General features: G+C 49.8%; 2 protein-coding genes across 2 annotated transcripts in view; both read right to left on the reverse strand.

Annotated features, from left to right (window-relative positions):
- The window catches only part of LOC135519853 (lysophospholipid acyltransferase 1-like), a 38,323-nt gene extending 35,588 nt beyond the window's left edge, over window positions 1–2,735 (reverse strand). The window contains exon 1 of the mRNA XM_064945060.1: window positions 2,716–2,735. Coding sequence (XP_064801132.1) covers window positions 2,716–2,735 — 20 coding nt within the window. The remainder of the gene's footprint in view (window positions 1–2,715) is intronic.
- Window positions 2,736–12,715: 9,980 nt separating this feature from the next.
- The window catches only part of LOC135521021 (lysophospholipid acyltransferase 1-like), a 36,328-nt gene continuing 25,043 nt past the window's right edge, over window positions 12,716–24,000 (reverse strand). Inside the window, 3 exon segments of the mRNA XM_064946925.1 lie at window positions 12,716–13,307; window positions 18,760–18,911; window positions 20,176–20,308. Coding sequence (XP_064802997.1) covers window positions 13,133–13,307; window positions 18,760–18,911; window positions 20,176–20,308 — 460 coding nt within the window. The 3' untranslated portion in view covers window positions 12,716–13,132.

Here is a 24,000-nt window from a genome sequence, read left to right on the forward strand (position 1 = left end):
AACACAGTGTTTTTACTGCTATGGACGACATCATAAGTGACCTGGACACTAGGTTCCAGAACACAGTGTTTTTACTGCTATGGACGACATCATAAGTGACCTGGACACTAGGTTCCAGAACACTGTGTTTTTACTGCTATGGACGACATCATAAGTGACCTGGACACTAGGTTCCAGAACACAGTGTTTTTACTGCTATGGACGACATCACTAGGTTCCAGAACACAGTGTTTTTACTGCTATGGACGACATCATAAGTGACTTGGACTCTAGGTTCCAGAACACAGTGTTTTTACTGCTATGGACAACATCATAAGTGACCTGGACACTAGGTTCCAGAACACTGTGTTTTTACTGCTATGGACGACATCATAAGTGACCTGGACACTAGGTTCCAGAACACAGTGTTTTTACTGCTATGGACGACATCATAAGTGACTTGGACACTAGGTTCCAGAACACAGTGTTTTTACTGCTATGGACGACATCATAAGTGACCTGGACACTAGGTTCCAGAACACTGTGTTTTTACTGCTATGGACGACATCATACGTGACCTGGACACTAGGTTCCAGAACACTGTGTTTTTACTGCTATGGACGACATCATAAGTGACCTGGACACTAGGTTCCAGAACACAGTGTTTTTACTGCTATGGACGACATCATAAGTGACCTGGACACTAGGTTCCAGAACACAGTGTTTTTACTGCTATGGACGACATCACTAGGTTCCAGAACACAGTGTTTTTACTGCTATGGACGACATCATAAGTGACTTGGACACTAGGTTCCAGAACACAGTGTTTTTACTGCTATGGACGACATCATAAGTGACTTGGACACCAGGTTCCAGAACACAGTGTTTTTACTGCTATGGACGACATCACTAGGTTCCAGAACACAGTGTTTTTACTGCTATGGACGACATCATAAGTGACCTGGACACCAGGTTCCAGAACACTGTGTTTTTACTGCTATGGACGACATCATAAGTGACCTGGACACTAGGTTCCAGAACACAGTGTTTTTACTGCTATGGACGACATCATAAGTGACCTGGACACTAGGTTCCAGAACACAGTGTTTTTACTGCTATGGATGACATCATAAGTGACCTGGACACTTGGTTCCAGAACACAGTGTTTTTACTGCTATGGACAACATCATACGTGACCTGGACACTAGGTTCCAGAACACAGTGTTTTTACTGCTATGGACGACATCATAAGTGACCTGGACACTAGGTTCCAGAACACAGTGTTTTTACTGCTATGGACGACATCATAAGTGACCTGGACACTAGGTTCCAGAACACAGTGTTTTTACTGCTATGGACGATATCATAAGTGACCTGGACACTAGGTTCCAGAACACAGTGTTTTTACTGCTATGGATGACATCATAAGTGACTTGGACACTAGGTTCCAGAACACAGTGTTTTTACTGCTATGGACGACATCATAAGTGACCTGGACACTAGGTTCCAGAACACAGTGTTTTTACTGCTATGGATGACATCATAAGTGACTTGGACACTAGGTTCCAGAACACAGTGTTTTTACTGCTATGGATGACATCATAAGTGACTTGGACACTAGGTTCCACACCACTGCAAAAAATTGTAGAATAATTTCCTGCTGTTCAGAAAGTCGGGCAGATTAGTGAGGATGAAGTCCCTTCGGGTGCCAACCACTGATCATGAAGTATTCTAGAGATCTACACCCGAGTTTCATAATGAAGTAAGTCACCTGAACACTGTATATACTGACTCTTTCCCCTCCTAACCTGTCCTCTCTTGGTCTCCTGACACCTGAACACTGTATATGCTGCCACTCTCCCCTCCTAACCTGTCCCCTCTTGGTCTCCTGAACACTGTATACTGACACTCTCCCCTCCTAACCTGTCCCCTCTTGGTCTCCTGACACCTGAACACTGTATATGCTCCTCCTAAAACTCCTAACCTGTCCCCTCTTGGTCTCCTGAACACTGTATATGCTGACACCTGTCCCCTCTCCCTCCTAACCTGTCCCCTCTTGGTCTCCTGAACACTGTATAGTGTAACCTGTCCCCTCTTGGTCTCCTGAACATGTATATGCTGACACTCTCCCTCCTAACCTGTCCCCTCTTGGTCTCCTGAACACTGTATATGCTGACACTCTCCCCTCCTAACCTGTCCCCTCTTGGTCTCCTGAACACTGTATATGCTGACACTCTCCCCTCCTAACCTGTCCCCTCTTGGTCTCCTGAATGAAATTAGTAAGATGCAGCTGCAAAGCATTTTGGGAGAAGTGTACATTGCTTTACGTATGTTTTGCACACTGCCTGGGACTGTTGCTGGTGGAGAGAGAGCTTTCAGTCAGCTGAAACTGATTAAACAACTATTAGAGGTCCACTATGTCCCAGGACAGACTTTGCAGTCTTGTAATGCTGTCTATTGATAGTCCGTTAGCTAGAAAGCTGGACTTCAAAGACTTGATCAGGGACTTTGCTAGCAAGAAGGCTCGGCGGTGGGCTCTTGGTGAGTAAGGCTGAGCCCGTGATAACTGTTAAATGGCTATGGATATTGGATCACGACACACATGATGCCCACAGGCTGAGAACAAGACTGATAAACAAGTTATATCTCAAACTAATGACTGGATTGCCATAATATTTGTTGTGCCCAATCAAGACCCCAAGTGGAAGAAACCTGTCGATTTGGTGACCTCTTGACCTTTCCTCTAGCGCCACCATGGTGCCTTTTCATTTCCATTTTGTTTTCCACTTTCCACCTTTACAGCTGCTTATTTTCTAGTTGGTACTTATACTTAGTTGAAAAAATCTACTGCTGATTTTATTATTTTGTTTGTTATATCATTCTATAGATGATATTGTTAATGTATTTTATTTTGAAGAGGTTAATGTATATTTGAGTTATATTTATTTTAAGTTGTTCATCAAAGTTAAGAGAATTTTCCATTCAAGAATTTGGTACCGATTCCATGCATATCCTGGCTTCAGGGCCTGAGCAACAGGCAATTTACTTTGGGCTCGTTATTCAGACAGGAAGTGGAGAAAAATAGACCCTGTTAAGAGAATTTTCCATTCAAGAATTTTCCCATTAAAAGGACATTTAGACTGTAAAAGATATCCTTTAGCACATTTCTTATAGAGGGTATCAGTCTTGCATCAAATAGTGAATTCACAGCTCACTGTCAGCAAATATCGTACAGTAAATGTTGGACTACAAGAGAGCTGCAAGGCTGCAAAGGTAGAGTTATCTAAAGCTTGGAATGGGTAGATTGGGTTCTGGGGGTGTGTGGTTACAGCAATTGCAGGGTTGGTGTGGCCTGTGGTGGTGGGGCCCAATGTGGTATCTTTTAATGGGACCCAAAATCCCTGCCGGCGCTCCTGGATACCCCATCCGAAGTGTAATTAATAACTTCACCCTGCTCAAAGGGATATTCAAAGTCTGCTTTAAAAAAATTATTTTTGTATCTACCAGTGGCGGTTGGTGCCGTTTAAGATGAGGGAGGACCATTTATTTTTTCATGAGCACGGACTTATTTCTATTACAGCATATCGGATGACTGTCGTTCATATTCCATTCACCCAGTTCAACGTAACATCGATAGGTTTAGACCACTACGTGATACTCACATTTTCCATGTACCCATCATGAGGTTGCTACAACCGTCCTAGACTATGAATAAAATATTACAGCGTAGGTGTACACAGGTTGAGAGACAGTTGAGTAATCAAGGTGAAAGACAGTGACACATTCAATACCGCCTTCAACACTCTTGCCTGCATCTAGCTGATCTAGGGTGTAGTCATTCGTCCAACAGTTGAAAACAAGAGTTTCTATTGGACAAATGTAGGTATGTTAATCCTCGTTTTTTTCCCCCGTTTGCTTCCGTTTAAGAAACGTTTTTCAACAGAATCGGCGGAATGAATACACCCCTGAATACAAGCAAACCGAATTTACTTTCATAGCAGCCACATATGAACAGCATGATCCCTTTGATCGTTGTATAATTCCTTCTCGTATCTACGTGCGCTCCTCCGATCGCCTTTTTCCTTCGGTTGTGGACTTCAGTGCACAACACATCAGCTGTCTGTGACAAGACAAAGGTAACATTCCTAGCCAAACATACATATCATAACCGCTATACACAGCCTACATCGTTGTCACCATATTAACTTCATAGTCAACATAGCTACTGGAACTAACTAAAGCGTTAGTAAACCTGCTACAACCATGCAGTACAGTGTACAGTCAGCAGCAAGCAGTTTAGCAATAAATTAATAAAACCAAATGTTTACTTTGACTTGGAAGAGTTCCAGTGTTGGATAACCATAGCCAGCTAGCTAACATAGCATCCCTCTCTGTTGGATAGCCATAGCCAGCTAGCTAACATAGCATCCCTCTCTGTTGGATAGCCATAGCCAGCTAGCTAACATAGCATCCCTCTCTGTTGGATAGCCATAGCCAGCTAGCTAACATAGCATCCCTCTCTGTTGGAAAGCCATAGCCAGCTAGCTAACATAACATCCCTCTCTGTTGGATAGCCATAGCCAGCAAGCTAACATAACATCCCTCTCTGTTTGAGCTGGGTGTTTGTATAGGCTAAACTAGCTAGCTAAGTAAGTGAAAGTGAACAAAAATAAAACTAAATATATCTCTCTCTCTCTCTCTCTCTTGCTTCTCCATTTTAAAGTGAACTTTTCAACTATTGTATTTCTCTTTCTTGGAGTCAACTACTCACTACACTGTATACACTGCAGTGCTGGCTAGCTGTAGCTTATGCTTTCAGTACTAGATTCATTCTCTGATCTTTTGATTGGGTGGGCAACATGTCAGTTCATGCTGCAAGAGCTCTGATAGGTTGGATGGCGTCCTCCCGGAAGTTGTCATAGTTACTGTGTAAGTCTATGAAAGGGGGTGTTATAGGGGACTGTTATTGGATTGCCACAACTCTGAATTAAATTGAGGCCAAGAGGTTAATTCCACTTTGTTTTCTCTGAACTCTTGAAAATACGTAGCAAAGAAGAAGGAGGGTTGGGGATGGTTGAATTTGACGTACATCCTTGTGTACCCTCAGCAGCCCACGTTTATGTTGGAGGCACACGACAAGTTGAATCAGGTGAGTTTGTCTGAAGCTCCTGGAGGACTGGAGTTGGGCTGTTGGGGGTACGGGAGTTGGGCTGTTGGGAGGACTGGGGGACTGGAATTGGGTAACAGTGATATCGCATCAAACACAGATTTGAAGCCTGAAGTTTATGCCGTTTGAATTCTGAGAGATGCATTCTGGAACAAATTCCCGTGGGAGGACAACTCTCCAGTAGTAAGGGATGGCCACAGACGTGATGTATGAAGTATCACACCATTTGATCCAGATTGTAGTGTGAAGTCGTCTGTTTGATAGCTCCCCCTGCTGTCTTCAAGGCCACTCTCGTGAGTTTTCATGTTCATTATCATGGGGCATTCAGAGTCCATATGGAACAAGATGTGGTTTTCTTCTCCGCAGAACGAGTATGACAACAGTTCGTATCTTCGTAGACGTTGTAGCTGGGTGGTGATTAACTGATTGTAGTTGTATTCGATGATATATTTTAGGTCAGCTCATTGAGGAAAAATCAACTTAATAACCTCCCCTTAGGGAGTCTGAGACAGAGGTTTTGCATGTATACATTCTGACCACAAAACAAATTAACCCCTTCAGTTACATTTTTATTTATTTTACCTTTATTTAACTAGTCAAGTCAGTTAAGAACAAATTTGTATTTTCAATGACGGCCTAGGAACTGTGGGTTAACTGCCTGTTCAGGGGCAGAACGACAGATTTGTACCTTGTCAGCTCGGGGGTTTGAACTTGCAACCTTCCGGTTACTAGCCCAACGCTCTAACCACTAGGCTACCCTGCCTGCCCCTCCACTCTAACCACTAGGCTACCCTGCTGCCTCTCCACTCTAACCACTAGGCTACCCTGCCGCCCCTCCACTCTAACCACTAGGCTACCCTGCCGCCCCTACAATCTAACCACTAGGCTACCCTGCCGCCCCTCCACTCTAACCACTAGGCTACCCTGCCGCCCCTCCACTCTAACCACTAGGCTACCCTGCCGCCCCTACAATCTAACCACTAGGCTACCCTGCCGCCCCTCCACTCTAACCACTAGGCTACCCTGCCGCCCCTACACTCTAACCACTAGGCTACCCTGCCGCCCCTACACTCTAACCACTAGGCTACCCTGCCGCCCCTACACTCTAACCACTAGGCTACCCTGCCGCCCCTACACTCTAACCACTAGGCTACCCTGCCGCCCCTCCACTCTAACCACTAGGCTACCCTGCCGCCTCTCCACTCTAACCACTAGGCTACCCTGCCGCCCCTCCACTCTAACCACTAGGCTACCCTGCCGCCCCTACAATCTAACCACTAGGCTACCCTGCCGCCCCTCCACTCTAACCACTAGGCTACCCTGCCGCCCCTCCACTCTAACCACTAGGCTACCCTGCCGCCCCTACAATCTAACCACTAGGCTACCCTGCCGCCCCTCCACTCTAACCACTAGGCTACCCTGCCGCCCCTACACTCTAACCACTAGGCTACCCTGCCGCCCCTACACTCTAACCACTAGGCTACCCTGCCGCCCCCTACACTCTAACCACTAGGCTACCCTGCCGCCCCTACACTCTAACCACTAGGCTACCCTGCCGCCCCTCCACTCTAACCACTAGGCTACCCTGCCGCCCCTCCACTCTAACCACTAGGCTACCCTGCCGCCCCTCCACTCTAACCACTAGTCTACCCTGCCGCCCCTCCACTCTAACCACTAGGCTACCCTGCCGCCCCTCCACTCTAACCACTAGGCTACCCTGCCGTCCCTCCACTCTAACCACTAGGCTACCCTGCCGCCCTCCACTCTAACCACTAGGCTACCCTGCCGCCCTCCACTCTAACCACTAGGCTACCCTGCCGCCCCTACACTCTAACCACTAGGCTACCCTGCCGCCCTCCACTCTAACCACTAGGCTACCCTGCCGCCCCTCCCCTCTAACCACTAGGCTACCCTGACGCCTCTCCACTCTAACCACTAGTCTACCCTGCCGTCCCTCCACTCTAAACACTAGGGTACCCTGCCGCCCCTCCACTCTAACCACTAGGCTACCCTGCCGCCCCTACACTCTAACCACTAGGCTACCCTGCCGCCTCTCCACTCTAACCACTAGGCTACCCTGCCGCCCCTCCACTCTAACCACTAGGCTACCCTGCCGCCCCTCCACTCTAACCACTAGGCTACCCTGCCGCCCTCCACTCTAACCACTAGGCTACCCTGCCGCCCCTACAATCTAACCACTAGGCTACCCTGCCGCCCCTCCACTCTAACCACTAGGCTACCCTGCCGCCCCTACACTCTAACCACTAGGCTACCCTGCCGCCCCTACACTCTAACCACTAGGCTACCCTGCCGCCCCTACACTCTAACCACTAGGCTACCCTGCCGCCCCTACACTCTAACCACTAGGCTACCCTGCCGCCTCTCCACTCTAACCACTAGGCTACCCTGGCGCCCCTCCACTCTAACCACTAGGCTACCCTGGCGCCCCTCCACTCTAACCACTAGGCTACCCTGCCGCCCCACCACTCTAACCACTAGTCTACCCTGCCACCCCTCCACTCTAACCACTAGTCTACCCTGCCGCCCCTCCACTCTAACCACTAGGCTACCTGCCGCCCCTACACTCTAACCACTAGGCTACCTGCCGCCCCTCCACTCTAACCACTAGTCTACCCTGCCGCCCCTCCACTCTAACCACTAGGCTACCCTGCCGCCCCTCCACTCTAACCACTAGGCTACCCTGCCGCCCCTCCACTCTAACCACTAGGCTACCCTGCCGCCCCTACACTCTAACCACTAGGCTACCCTGCCGCCCCTCCACTCTAACCACTAGGCTACCCTGCCGCCCCTCCACTCTAACCACTAGGCTACCCTGCCGCCCCTACACTCTAACCACTAGGCTACCCTGGCGCCCCTCCACTCTAACCACTAGGCTACCCTGCCGCCCCTCCACTCTAACCACTAGGCTACCCTGCCGCCCCTCCACTCTAACCACTAGGCCACCCTGCCGCCCCTCCACTCTAACCACTAGTCTACCCTGCCGCCCCTCCACTCTAACCACTAGTCTACCCTGCCGCCCCTCCACTCTAACCACTAGGCTACCTGCCTGCCCCTCCACTCTAACCACTAGTCTACCCTACCACCCCTCCACTCTAACCACTAGGCTACCCTGCCGCCCCTCCACTCTAACCACTAGTCTACCCTGCCGCCTCTACACTCTAACCACTAGTCTACCCTGCCGCCCCTCCACTCTAACCACTAGTCTACCCTGCCGCCCCTCCACTCTAACCACTAGTCTACCCTGCCGCCCCTCCACTCTAACCACTAGTCTACCCTGCCGCCTCCAGAGACGACGGATCACCTGGAATGAGACTGAACCAGCTTTTCTGTGGTGGAGGAAGATAGTTATCTGAAGATGGGCATCATGTACAGTATGTTGCCGTCGTGTCCCCATTGGTCTTTCAGACCTGTCTCAGTAACTATCTCCTCTATCATATGGGCTCATAGTAGTTCCATACAACTGATGTTATTGCCATTCTGTCGCTGTGTCTCCATAGTGAACATTATGCTACTGGCGTTACAATGTGACGGTATTATTCAAGCCACAATCAAAAGGCTAAAGGCACACATTGATCATTTTTTATTTCTTTATTTTTTTTTTGCTCTTAATATTGTTTAGTAACTTGATTGGTGGAATTATAACAACAACAAAAAAGACAAATTCAAACCGTCTGGGTGCTAAAAACAACAACTATTCAACAGTTTATGGAATCCTGACTAGAATTGTAGTGTGTAGTGTGTCTGTGTGTGTGTGTGTAGTGGATGTGTGTGTGTTTATAGTGTGTGTGAACTGTGTGTGTGCGTAGCATGTGTAGTGTGTGTGTAGCGTGTGTGTGTGTAGCGTGTGTGTGTGTGTAGCGTGTGTGTGTGTAGTATGTGTGTAGTGTATGTGTGTAGTGTGTGTGTGTGTGTGTGTAGCGCGTGTGTAGCGTGTGTGTAGCGTGTAGTGTGTAGTGTGTGTGTAGCGTGTGTGTAGCGTGTGTGTAGTGTGTGTGTAGCGTGTAGTGTGTGTGTAGCGTGTAGTGTGTGTGTAGCGTGTTGTGTGTGTGTAGCGTGTAGTGTGTGTGTAGTGTGTGTGTGTAGCGTGTAGTGTGTGTGTAGCGTGTAGTGTGTGTGTAGCGTGTAGTGTGTGTGTAGCGTGTAGTGTGTGTGTAGCGTGTAGTGTGTGTGTAGCGTGTAGTGTGTGTGTAGCGTGTAGTGTGTGTGTGTAGCGTGTAGTGTGTGTGTAGCGTGTAGTGTGTGTGTAGCGTGTAGTGTGTGTGTAGCGTGTAGTGTCCAGACACTCTTCATATTAGCATCATTAGTGGTTCAGCTGCTTCAGGACTTGAAATGTTGAAGATCTTGTAGTGTGAAGATCTTGGACCTTCTACTGAGGCATAGAAGACTTCCACATCATCCCCTGAAACAAAGTCAACGACTGCGTCCCCATAAGGCCCTGTTTAAAAAGGTAGTGCACTACACAGGCAATAGGGTGCCATTCGGGACAGACCCAAACACTTTTCTTCAGAAGTCATTGGTGCTTCCTGCACCTCATCTGAGACTGTAAGACTTTAAACTTAATAAAACATTTATATATATTTTTTTTAAATGGACAAATTAATGAAATCTCAACTTCCTGCCAAATAAAAGTAAACTTGTCCTCTCAAATACATAGAGACACATGAAATGAATATTAGGAGACCTGATGCACAGCATCCAGTGTTAAAAACGATCCAAACAGCTCCTAACTAGAGCCTCATAACTATGTTCCGAATGGCACCTATCCTCTATACACTACACTGCTTTGGACCAGGACCCATCTGGACCAGGGCCCGTCTGGACCAGAACCCATCTGGACCAGGACCCACCTGGACCCATCTGGACCCATCTGGACCAGAACCCATCTGGACCCATCTGGACCAGGACCCGTCTGGACCAGGGCCCGTCTGGACCAGGGCCCGTCTGGACCAGAACCCATCTGGACCAGAACCCATCTGGACCAGAACCCATCTGGACCAGGACCCATCTAGACCAGGACCCATCTAGACCAGGACCCATCTAGACCAGGACCCATCTAGACCAGGACCCATCTAGACCAGGACCCATCTCGACCAGTGCCCTTCTAGACCAGTACCCATCTAGACCAGGACCCATCTTGACCAGGACCCATCTGGACCAGGGCCCATCTGGACCAGGACCCATCTAGACCAGGACCCATCTGGACCAGAACCCATCTGGACCAGGGCCCATCTGGACCAGGGCCCATCTAGACCAGGACCCATCTCGACCAGGACCCATCTGGACCAGGACCCATCTGGACCAGGACCCATCTGGACCAGGACCCATCTGGACCAGAACCCATCTGGACCAGAACCCATCTGGACCAGGACCCATCTGGACCAGGACCCATCTGGACCAGGACCCATCTGGACTATAAAGGGAATAGGGTGCCATTTGGGACAAATCTTTTGAAAGGATTGTGGGGGGGGGGGGGGTATATTTGTCCTGTCACACACAAGTGTATTTCTTGCATATCCCCCCCCCCCCCGGAGACACCTGCAGGGAGTGGGGTCACGGTCAGGGTCAACATTGTACAGAGCCCCTGGAGCAATTAGGTTTAAAGTGCCTTGCTCAAGGGCACAGTGACAGATTTTTCATCTCTGTTACTGGCCCAGCACTCTAACCTCGAGGCTACCTGCCATCCTGAGGGATAATGTTTCCTGCATTCATACAACAATAAACAGACACCATTAATATCTCACTAACCCATAAGGGTATGAACATGTTTGACATGATATCTACAACTAGTGATGTAAGATGTAAAAGAAATGGACCAGCCACATCTAATTCTAGGACCTGTCCGTCCGTCTATCCGTCTCTGGGTCTCTGTCTGTCCGTCTCTGGGTCTCTATCTGTCTGTCTGTCTCTGGGTCTCTGTCTGTCCGTCTCTGGGTCTCTGTCTGTCCGTCTCTGGGTCTCTGTCTGTCCGTCTCTGGGTCTCTGTCTGTCTGTCCGTCTCTGGGTCTCTGTCTGTCTGTCCGTCTCTGGGTCTCTGTCTGTCTGTCTGTCTCTGTCTGTCTGTCCGTCTCTGGGTCTCTGTCTGTCTGTCTGTCTCTGTCTGTCTGTCCGTCTCTGGGTCTCTGTCTGTCTGTCCGTCTCTGGGTCTCTGTCTGTCTGTCCGTCTCTGGGTCTCTGTCTGTCTGTCCGTCTCTGGGTCTCTGTCTGTCTGTCCGTCTCTGGGTCTCTGTCTGTCTGTCCGTCTCTGGGTCTCTGTCTGTCTGTCCGTCTCTGGGTCTCTGTCTGTCTGTCCGTCTCTGGGTCTCTGTCCGTCCGTCTCTGGGTCTCTGTCCGTCCGTCTCTGGGTCTCTGTCCGTCCGTCTCTGGGTCTCTGTCCGTCCGTCTCTGGGTCTCTGTCCGTCCGTCTCTGGGTCTCTGTCCGTCCGTCTCTGGGTCTCTGTCCGTCCGTCTCTGGGTCTCTGTCCGTCCGTCTCTGGGTCTCTGTCTGTCTGTCCGTCCTGGGTCTCTGTCTGTCTGTCCGTCTCTGGGTCTCTGTCTGTCTGTCCGTCTCTGGGTCTCTGTCCGTCCGTCTCTGGGTCTCTGTCCGTCCGTCTCTGGGTCTCTGTCCGTCCGTCTCTGGGTCTCTGTCTGTCTGTCCGTCTCTGGGTCTCTGTCTGTCTGTCCGTCTCTGGGTCTCTGTCTGTCTGTCCGTCTCTGGGTCTCTGTCTGTCTGTCCGTCTCTGGGTCTCTGTCTGTCTGTCCGTCTCTGGGTCTCTGTCCGTCCGTCTCTGGGTCTCTGTCCGTCCGTCTCTGGGTCTCTGTCCGTCCGTCTCTGGGTCTCTGTCCGTCCGTCTCTGGGTCTCTGTCCGTCCGTCTCTGGGTCTCTGTCCGTCCGTCTCTGGGTCTCTGTCCGTCCGTCTCTGGGTCTCTGTCCGTCCGTCTCTGGGTCTCTGTCCGTCCGTCTCTGGGTCTCTGTCCGTCCGTCTCTGGGTCTCTGTCCGTCCGTCTCTGGGTATCTGTCTGTCTGTCTCTGGGTCTCTGTCTGTCTGTCTCTGGGTCTCTGTCTGTCTGTCTGTCTGTCTCTGGGTCTCTGTCTGTCTGTCTCTGGGTCTCTGTCCGTCTGTCTCTGGGTCTCTGTCCGTCCGTCTCTGGGTCTCCGTCCGTCCGTCTCTGGGTCTCCGTCCGTCCGTCTCTGGGTCTCCGTCTGTCCGTCTCTGGGTCTCCGTCTGTCCGTCTCTGGGTCTCCGTCTGTCCGTCTCTGGGTCTCCGTCTGTCCGTCTCTGGGTCTCCGTCTGTCCGTCTCTGGGTCTCCGTCTGTCCGTCTCTGGGTCTCCGTCCGTCTGTCTGTCCGTCTCTGGGTCTCTGTCCGTCTCTGGGTCTCTGTCCGTCTGTCTGTCTGTCTCTGGGTCTCTGTCTGACTGTCTGTCTCTGGGTCTCCGTCTGTCTGTCTGTCTCTGGGTCTCTGTCTGTCTGTCTGTCTCTGGGTCTCCGTCTGTCTGTCTCTGGGTCTCCATCTGTCTGTCTGTCTCTGGGTCTCTATCTGTCTGTCTGTCTCTGGGTCTCTATCTGTCTGTCTGTCCAATTCTCAGATCTTTCTCCTGAAGTATACCATCTCACTTGTGCACAGCTTCCCACACATTGAACTAAAAGTGTTGTATTGGTGAGTTTATGGGCTGGACTAGAGGGAGATCGTATGCCAGTCCTTCCCTTTCAGATCCATGAAGGGAAGTGAACAAGTGCACACTTGGAAAGAAAGAACAGAGAATTGGCAAGCAGGGCAGAGAGAGGCCTTTTAGGAGCCTGGCAGTAAAAGTGTTGGATGTACAGGGTGGCAAGGCCGACCAGCCAGCAGGCACAGTCCCTCGGCCCCTCTGAGCCCCCCCTACACCCCGCTGAGCTCTCTCTTTGTTGTGGACACACAGAGACGTCTTTGTCTGACCCAGTGGGCCCATTCAGGTCTCTGGCTGCCTCCACACACAGAGGGACACTTCACTTTCTTTTCACGTTGTTGTTGGAGGGCTGGAGCTGAGGCTGGGCCTGGGGATGAGGCTCGTATGGTCCAGGCTTGGTGCCGTTGCTGCTGCTGCTGCCTCTTGGTTTGTGGCTCTGGCTCAGTACAATCACAGTCAGAATACTGATGATGTGAATGTGGAAGTACATTGACCTACGGGGGGGAAAGAAGATGTGATGAAATTCTACAGAAACCAAAACACCAAAGATGGACAGAATAAGAGAAAAGGTAGATGACACACTTGTCCTCCATAAAGATAACTGATGGTAAAGTTGACACACTGGTCCTCCATAAAGACAACTGACGGTTAGAGATGACACACTTGTCCTCCATAAAGACAACTGACGGTAGAGATGACACACTTGTCCTCCATAAAGACAACTGACGGTAGAGATGACACACTTGTCCTCCATAAAGACAACTGACGGTAGAGATGACACACTGGTCCTCCATAAAGACAACTGATGGTAGAGATGACACACTGGTCCTCCATAAAGACAACTGCCGGTAGAGATGACACACTTGTCCTCCATAAAGACAACTGCCGGTAGAGATGACACACTTGTACTCCATAAAGACAACTGACGGTAGAGATGACACACTTGTCCTCCATAAAGACAACTGCCGGTAGCGATGACACACTTGTACTCCATAAAGACAACTGACGGTAGAGATGACACACTTGTCCTCCATAAAGACAACTGACGGTAGAGATGACACACTGGTCCTCCATAAAGACAACTGACGGTAGAGATGACACACTTGTCCTCCATAAAGACAACTGACGGTTAGAGATGACACACTGGTCCTCCATAAAGACAACTGACGGTAGAGATGACACACTTGTCCTCCATAAAGAAAACTGACGGTTAAAGATGACACACTTGTCCTCCATAAAGACAACTGACGGTTAGAGATGACACACTTGTCCTCCATAAAGATAACTGACGGTTAGAGATGACACACTTGTCCTCCATAAAGACAACTGACGGTAGAGATGACACACTTGTCCTCCATAAAGACAACTGACAGTAGAGATGACACACTGGTCCTCCATAAAGACAACTGACGGTTAGAGATGACACACTTGTCCTCCATAAAGACAACTGACGGTTAGAGATGACACACTGGTCCTCCATAAAGACAACTGACGGTAGAGATGACACACTTGTCCTCCATAAAGACAACTGACGGTAGAGATGACACACTTGTCCTCCATAAAGATAACTGACGGTTAGAGATGACACACTTGTCCTCCATACAGACAACTGACAGTTAAAGATGACACTCTTGTCCTCCATAAAGACAACTGACGGTAGAGATGACACACTGGTCCTCCATAAAGATAACTGACGGTAGAGATGACACACTTGTCCTCCATAAAGACAACTGACGGTAGAGATGACACACTTGTCCTCCATAAAGACAACTGACGGTAGAGATGACACACTTGTCCTCCATAAAGACAACTGACGGTAGAGATGACACACTGGTCCTCCATAAAGACAACTGACGGTAGAGATGACACACTGGTCCTCCATAAAGATAACTGACGGTAGAGATGACACACTTGTCCTCCATAAAGACAACTGACGGTAGAGATGACACACTTGTCCTCCATAAAGACAACTGACGGTAGAGATGACACACTTGTCCTCCATAAAGACAACTGCCGGTAGAGATGACACACTTGTACTCCATAAAGACAACTGCCGGTAGAGATGACACACTTGTCCTCCATAAAGACAACTGACGGTAGAGATGACACACTGGTCCTCCATAAAGACAACTGATGGTAGAGATGACACACTGGTCCTCCATAAAGATAACTGACGGTAGAGATGACACACTTGTCCTCCATAAAGACAACTGCCGGTAGAGATGACACACTTGTCCTCCATAAAGACAACTGCCGGTAGAGATGACACACTTGTCCTCCATAAAGACAACTGCCGGTAGAGATGACACACTTGTACTCCATAAAGACAACTGACGGTAGAGATGACACACTTGTCCTCCATAAAGACAACTGACGGTAGAGATGACACACTTGTCCTCCATAAAGACAACTGACGGTTAGAGATGACACACTGGTCCTCCATAAAGACAACTGACGGTAGAGATGACACACTTGTCCTCCATAAAGAAAACTGACGGTTAAAGATGACACACTTGTCCTCCATAAAGACAACTGACGGTTAGAGATGACACACTTGTCCTCCATAAAGACAACTGACGGTTAGAGATGACACACTGGTCCTCCATAAAGATAACTGTCGGTTAGAGATGACACACTTGTCCTCCATAAAGACAACTGACGGTAGAGATGACACACTTGTCCTCCATAAAGACAACTGACGGTTAGAGATGACACACTGGTCCTCCATAAAGACAACTGACGGTAGAGATGACACACTTGTCCTCCATAAAGACAACTGACAGTAGAGATGACACACTTGTCCTCCATAAAGACAACTGACGGTAGAGATGACACACTTGTCCTCCATAAAGATAACTGACGGTTAGAGATGACACACTTGTCCTCCATACAGACAACTGACAGTTAAAGATGACACTCTTGTCCTCCATAAAGACAACTGACGGTAGAGATGACACACTGGTCCTCCATAAAGATAACTGACGGTAGAGATGACACACTTGTCCTCCATAAAGACAACTGACGGTAGAGATGACACACTTGTCCTCCATAAAGACAACTGACGGTAGAGATGACACACTTGTCCTCCATAAAGACAACTGACGGTAGAGATGACACACTGGTCCTCCATAAAGACAACTGACGGTAGAGATGACACACTGGTCCTCCATAAAGATAACTGACGGTAGAGATGACACACTTGTCCTCCATAAAGACAACTGACGGTAGAGATGACACACTTGTCCTCCATAAAGACAACTGACGGTAGAGATGACACACTTGTCCTCCATAAAGACAACTGCCGGTAGAGATGACACACTTGTCCTCCATAAAGACAACTGCCGGTAGAGATGACACACTTGTCCTCCATAAAGACAACTGACGGTAGAGATGACACACTTGTCCTCCATAAAGACAACTGACGGTAGAGATGACACACTGGTCCTCCATAAAGACAACTGACGGTAGAGATGACACACTTGTCCTCCATAAAGACAACTGACGGTTAGAGATGACACACTGGTCCTCCATAAAGACAACTGACGGTAGAGATGACACACTTGTCCTCCATAACGACAACTGACAGTAGAGATGACACACTTGTCCTCCATACAGACAACTGACGGTTAAAGATGACACTCTTGTCCTCCATAAAGACAACTGACGGTAGAGATGACACACTGGTCCTCCATAAAGATAACTGACGGTTAAAGATGACACTCTTGTCCTCCATAAAGACAACTGACGGTAGAGATGACACACTGGTCCTCCATAAAGATAACTGACGGTAGAGATGACACACTTGTCCTCCATAAAGACAACTGACGGTAGAGATGACACACTGGTCCTCCATAAAGATAACTGACGGTAGAGATGACACACTTGTCCTCCATAAAGACAACTGACGGTAGAGATGACACACTGGTCCTCCATAAAGATAACTGTCGGTTAGAGATGACACACTTGTCCTCCATAAAGACAACTGACGGTAGAGATGACACACTTGTCCTCCATAAAGACAACTGACAGTAGAGATGACACACTGGTCCTCCATAAAGACAACTGACGGTTAGAGATGACACACTTGTCCTCCATAAAGACAACTGACGGTTAGAGATGACACACTGGTCCTCCATAAAGACAACTGACGGTAGAGATGACACACTTGTCCTCCATAAAGACAACTGACAGTAGAGATGACACACTTGTCCTCCATAAAGACAACTGACGGTAGAGATGACACACTTGTCCTCCATAAAGATAACTGACGGTTAGAGATGACACACTTGTCCTCCATACAGACAACTGACAGTTAAAGATGACACTCTTGTCCTCCATAAAGACAACTGACGGTAGAGATGACACACTGGTCCTCCATAAAGATAACTGACGGTAGAGATGACACACTTGTCCTCCATAAAGACAACTGACAGTAGAGATGACACACTTGTCCTCCATAAAGACAACTGACGGTAGAGATGACACACTTGTCCTCCATAAAGACAACTGACGGTAGAGATGACACACTGGTCCTCCATAAAGACAACTGACGGTAGAGATGACACACTGGTCCTCCATAAAGATAACTGACGGTAGAGATGACACACTTGTCCTCCATAAAGACAACTGACGGTAGAGATGACACACTTGTCCTCCATAAAGACAACTGACGGTAGAGATGACACACTTGTCCTCCATAAAGACAACTGCCGGTAGAGATGACACACTTGTACTCCATAAAGACAACTGCCGGTAGAGATGACACACTTGTCCTCCATAAAGACAACTGACGGTAGAGATGACACACTTGTCCTCCATAAAGACAACTGACGGTAGAGATGACACACTTGTCCTCCATAAAGACAACTGACGGTAGAGATGACACACTGGTCCTCCATAAAGACAACTGACGGTAGAGATGACACACTTGTCCTCCATAAAGACAACTGACGGTAGAGATGACACACTGGTCCTCCATAAAGATAACTGACGGTAGAGATGACACACTTGTACTCCATAAAGATAACTGCCGGTAGAGATGACACACTTGTCCTCCATAAAGACAACTGATGGTAGAGATGACACACTTGTCCTCCATAAAGACAACTGACGGTAGAGATGACACACTGGTCCTCCATAAAGACAACTGCCGGTAGAGATGACACACTTGTCCTCCATAAAGACAACTGACGGTTAGAGATGACACACTGGTCCTCCATAAAGACAACTGACGGTTAGAGATGACACACTGGTCCTCCATAAAGACAACTGACGGTAGAGATGACACACTTGTCCTCCATAAAGAAAACTGACGGTTAAAGATGACACACTTGTCCTCCATAAAGACAACTGACGGTTAGAGATGACACACTTGTCCTCCATAAAGACAACTGACGGTTAGAGATGACACACTGGTCCTCCATAAAGATAACTGACGGTTATAGATGACACACTTGTCCTCCATAAAGACAACTGACGGTAGAGATGACACACTTGTCCTCCATAAAGACAACTGACGGTAGAGATGACACACTGGTCCTCCATAAAGACAACTGACGGTAGAGATGACACACTGGTCCTCCATAAAGACAACTGACGGTAGAGATGACACACACTTGTCCTCCATAAAGACAACTGACGGTAGAGATGACACACTTGTCCTCCATAAAGACAACTGACGGTTAGAGATGACACACTTGTCCTCCATAAAGACAACTGAGGAACATTGTGTCCAGGCCTTAATAAGATAATAGAACACTAAGCTACTAAATTGTACACATACGACCTAGCCTGGGTACCAGTCTGTTTGTGCTAACATTACACTCCTTGTCATGCCAAGAAGTTGACATGATAGCACATCCAGATCAGGGGCCAGGCTACATACGACCGTCATTGTTAAAGAGACACATTTGACCAGTAGGAAAAATAACCTAAATGAATGTTCACCTGTAGTACTGCATGGTAGGTTCTACTGCCAGCAGTAAGAAGGGCATGACGGTGTAGCAGATACACAGCTGAGTAGCTGCCCAGGTCACTACGTCATAGACAAGCTTCACAGGATAAGAGGACAGGAAATACTGACGGACGTTCTTACGGACCTGCGGTGTGGGAGACAGGAGAGAGAACACGGTGATGTACGGGCATGGGTGAGGCTGAGATGATGAGACACATGAGGTGAGTGCTGTGTGTGTGTGTGTGTGTGTGTAAGTGAGAGAGTGAGTGAGGAAGACAGCGAGAGAAAGAGAGTGAGAGAAAGACTCACAGCTCTGTCAGTGTGATGGGTACAGCAGTAATAATGGTACTCACAGCTCTAGCTGCCAGTGTGATGGGTGTAGCAGTAATAATGGTACTCACAGCTCTATCTGTCAGTGTGATGGGTATAGCAGTAATAATGGTACTCACAGCTCTATCTGTCAGTGTGATGGGTATAGCAGTAATAATGGTACTCACAGCTCTCTCTGTCAGTGTGATGGGTATAGCAGTAATAATGGTACTCACAGCTCTATCTGTCAGTGTGATGGGTATAGCAGTAATAATGGTACTCACAGCTCTATCTGTCAGTGTGATGGGTATAGCAGTAATAATGGTACTCACAGCTCTATCTGTCAGTGTGATGGGTATAGCAGTAATAATGGTACTCACAGCTCTAGCTGCCAGTGTGATGGGTACAGCAGTGATAATGGTACTCACAGCTCTATCTGTCAGTGTGATGGGTACAGCAGTAATAATGGTACTCACAGCTCTATCTGTCAGTGTGATGGGTATAGCAGTAATAATGTTACTCACAGCTCTAGCTGCCAGTGTGATGGGTGTAGCAGTAATAATGGTACTCACAGCTCTATCTGTCAGTGTGATGGGTATAGCAGTAATAATGGTACTCACAGCTCTATCTGTCAGTGTGATGGGTATAGCAGTAATAATGGTACTCACAGCTCTCTCTGTCAGTGTGATGGGTATAGCAGTAATAATGGTACTCACAGCTCTATCTGTCAGTGTGATGGGTATAGCAGTAATAATGGTACTCACAGCTCTAGCTGCCAGTGTGATGGGTATAGCAGTAATAATGGTACTCACAGCTCTAGCTGCCAGTGTGATGGGTACAGCAGTGATAATGGTACTCACAGCTCTATCTGTCAGTGTGATGGGTATAGCAGTAATAATGGTACTCACAGCTCTATCTGTCAGTGTGATGGGTATAGCAGTAATAATGGTACTCACAGCTCTAGCTGCCAGTGTGATGGGTATAGCAGTGATAATGGTACTCACAGCTCTATCTGCCAGTGTGATGGGTACAGCAGTGATAATGGTACTCACAGCTCTATCTGTCAGTGTGATGGGTACAGCAGTAAAAATGGTACTCACAGCTCTAGCTGCCAGTGTGATGGGTATAGCAGTAATAAAGGTGAAGTAGTATCCGGGGTAAACTCCATGCCATAGAGCTGACAGGATGAAGGTCAGAGCTGTGGGGTAACGGGGAGCACGGTCGTAACACACACTGAAGAGAGAGGAGACAGGATGTTGGTCAGAGCTGTGGGGTAACGGGGAGCACGGTCGTAACACACACTGAAGAGAGAGGAGAGGGTGAAGGTCAGAGCTGTGGGGTAACGGGGAGCACGGTCGGAACACACACTGAGAGAGAGGAGACAGGATGATGGTCAGAGCTGTGGGGTAACGGGGAGCACGGTCGGAACACACACTGAAGAGAGAGGAGAGGGTGAAGGTCAGAGCTGTGGGGTAACAGGGAGCACGGTCGTAACACACACTGAAGAGAGAGGAGAGGGTGAAGGTCAGAGCTGTGGGGTAACGGGGAGCACGGTCGGAACACACACTGAAGAGAGAGGAGAGGGTGAAGGTCAGAGCTGTGGGGTAACGGGGAGCACGGTCGTAACACACACTGAAGAGAGAGGAGAGGGTGAAGGTCAGAGCTGTGGGGTAACGGGGAGCACGGTCGTAACACACACTGAAGAGAGAGGAGAGGGTGAAGGTCAGAGCTGTGGGGTAACGGGGAGCACGGTCGTAACACACACTGAAGAGAGAGGAGAGGGTGACGGTCAGAGCTGTGGGGTAACGGGGAGCACGGTCGGAACACACACTGAAGAGAGAGGAGAGGGTGAAGGTCAGAGCTGTGGGGTAACGGGAGCACGGTCGGAACACACACTGAAGAGAGGAGAGGGTGAAGGTCAGAGCTGTGGGGTAACGGGGAGCACGGTCGGAACACACACTGAAGAGAGAGGAGAGGGTGAAGGTCAGCGCTGTGGGGTAACGGGGAGCACGGTCGTAACACACACTGAAGAGAGAGGAGAGGGTGAAGGTCAGAGCTGTGGGGTAACGGGGAGCACGGTCGTAACACACACTGAAGAGAGAGGAGAGGGTGAAGGTCAGAGCTGTGGGGTAACGGGAGCACTGTCGTAACACACACTGAAGAGAGAGGAGACAGGATGATGGTCAGAGCTGTGGGGTAACGGGGAGCACGGTCGTAACACACACTGAAGAGAGAGGAGAGGGTGAAGGTCAGAGCTGTGGGGCAACGGGGAGCACGGTCGGAACACACACTGAAGAGAGAGGAGACAGGATGATGGTCAGAGCTGTGGGGTAACGGGGAGCACGGTCGGAACACACACTGAAGAGAGAGGAGAGGGTGAAGGTCAGAGCTGTGGGGTAACGGGGAGCACGGTCGGAACACACACTGAAGAGAGAGGAGACAGGATGATGGTCAGAGCTGTGGGGTAACGGGGAGCACGGTCGTAACACACACTGAAGAGAGAGGAGAGGGTGAAGGTCAGAGCTGTGGGGTAACGGGGAGCACGGTCGGAACACACACTGAAGAGAGAGGAGACAGGATGAAGGTCAGAGCTGTGGGGTAACGGGGAGCACGGTCGTAACACACACTGAAGAGAGAGGAGACAGGATGATGGTCAGAGCTGTGGGGTAACGGGGAGCACGGTCGTAACACACACTGAAGAGAGAGGAGAGGGTGAAGGTCAGAGCTGTGGGGTAACGGGAGCACGGTCGGAACACACACTGAAGAGAGAGGAGACAGGATGATGGTCATTGCTGTGGGGTAACGGGGAGCACGGTCGTAACACACACTGAAGAGAGAGGAGAGGGTGAAGGTCAGAGCTGTGGGGTAACGGGGAGCACGGTCGGAACACACACTGAAGAGAGAGGAGAGGGTGAAGGTCAGAGCTGTGGGGTAACGGGAGCACGGTCGGAACACACACTGAAGAGAGAGGAGAGGGTGAAGGTCAGAGCTGTGGGGTAACGGGGAGCACGGTCGGAACACACACTGAAGAGAGAGGAGAGGGTGAAGGTCAGAGCTGTGGGGTAACGGGGAGCACGGTCGGAACACACACTGAAGAGAGAGGAGAGGGTGAAGGTCAGAGCTGTGGGGTAACGGGGAGCACGGTCGGAACACACACTGAAGAGAGAGGAGAGGGTGAAGGTCAGAGCTGTGGGGTAACGGGAGCACGGTCGGAACACACACTGAAGAGAGAGGAGAGGGTGAAGGTCAGAGCTGTGGGGTAACGGGGAGCACGGTCGGAACACACACTGAAGAGAGAGGAGAGGGTGAAGGTCAGAGCTGTGGGGTAACGGGGAGCACGGTCGGAACACACTGAAGAGAGAGGAGAGGGTGAAGGTCAGAGCTGTGGGGTAACGGGGAGCACGGTCGGAACACACACTGAAGAGAGAGGAGAGGATGAAGGTCAGAGCTGTGGGGTAACGGGGAGCACGGTCGGAACACACACTGAAGAGAGAGGAGAGGGTGAAGGTCAGAGCTGTGGGGTAACAGGGAGCACGGTCGGAACACACACTGAAGAGAGAGGAGAGGGTGAAGGTCAGAGCTGTGGGGTAACGGGGAGCACGGTCGGAACACACACTGAAGAGAGAGGAGACAGGATGATGGTCAGAGCTGTGGGGTAACGGGAGCACGGTCGTAACACACACTGAAGAGAGAGGAGAGGGTGAAGGTCAGAGCTGTGGGGTAACGGGGAGCACGGTCGGAACACACACTGAAGAGAGAGGAGACAGGATGATGGTCAGAGCTGTGGGGTAATGGGGAGCACGGTCGGAACACACACTGAAGAGAGAGGAGAGGGTGAAGGTCAGAGCTGTGGGGTAACGGGGAGCACGGTCGGAACACACACTGAAGAGAGAGGAGACAGGATGATGGTCAGAGCTGTGGGGCAACGGGGAGCACGGTCGGAACACACACTGAAGAGAGAGGAGACAGGATGATGGTCAGAGCTGTGGGGCAACGGGGAGCAGGGTCGGAACACACACTGAAGAGAGAGGAGAGGGTGAAGGTCAGAGCTGTGGGGTAACGGGGAGCACGGTCGGAACACACACTGAAGAGAGAGGAGAGGGTGAAGGTCAGAGCTGTGGGGTAACGGGGAGCACGGTCGGAACACACACTGAAGAGAGAGGAGAGGGTGAAGGTCAGAGCTGTGGGGTAACGGGGAGCACGGTCGGAACACACACTGAAGAGAGAGGAGAGGGTGAAGGTCAGAGCTGTGGGGTAACGGGAGCACGGTCGGAACACACACTGAAGAGAGAGGAGAGGGTGAAGGTCAGAGCTGTGGGGTAACGGGGAGCACGGTCGTAACACACACTGAAGAGAGAGGAGAGGGTGAAGGTCAGAGCTGTGGGGTAACGGGGAGCACGGTCGTAACACACACTGAAGAGAGAGGAGAGGGTGAAGGTCAGAGCTGTGGGGTAACGGGGAGCACGGTCGGAACACACACTGAAGAGAGAGGAGAGGGTGAAGGTCAGAGCTGTGGGGTAACTGGGAGCACGGTCGGAACACACACTGAAGAGAGAGGAGAGGGTGAAGGTCAGAGCTGTGGGGTAACGGGGAGCACGGTCGGAACACACACTGAAGAGAGAGGAGACAGGATGATGGTCAGAGCTGTGGGGTAACGGGGAGCACGGTCGTAAACACACTGAAGAGAGAGGAGAGGGTGAAGGTCAGAGCTGTGGGGTAACTGGGAGCACGGTCGTAACACACACTGAAGAGAGAGGAGACAGGATGATGGTCAGAGCTGTGGGGCAACTTGGGGGAGCACGGTCGGAACACACACTGAAGAGAGAGGAGACAGGATGATGGTCAGAGCTGTGGGGCAACGGGGAGCAGGGTCGGAACACACACTGAAGAGAGAGGAGAGGGTGAAGGTCAGAGCTGTGGGGTAA

The sequence above is a fragment of the Oncorhynchus masou genome, chromosome 29, assembly GCF_036934945.1.
Source record: "Oncorhynchus masou masou isolate Uvic2021 chromosome 29, UVic_Omas_1.1, whole genome shotgun sequence".
NCBI classification, from domain to species: domain Eukaryota; kingdom Metazoa; phylum Chordata; class Actinopteri; order Salmoniformes; family Salmonidae; genus Oncorhynchus; species Oncorhynchus masou.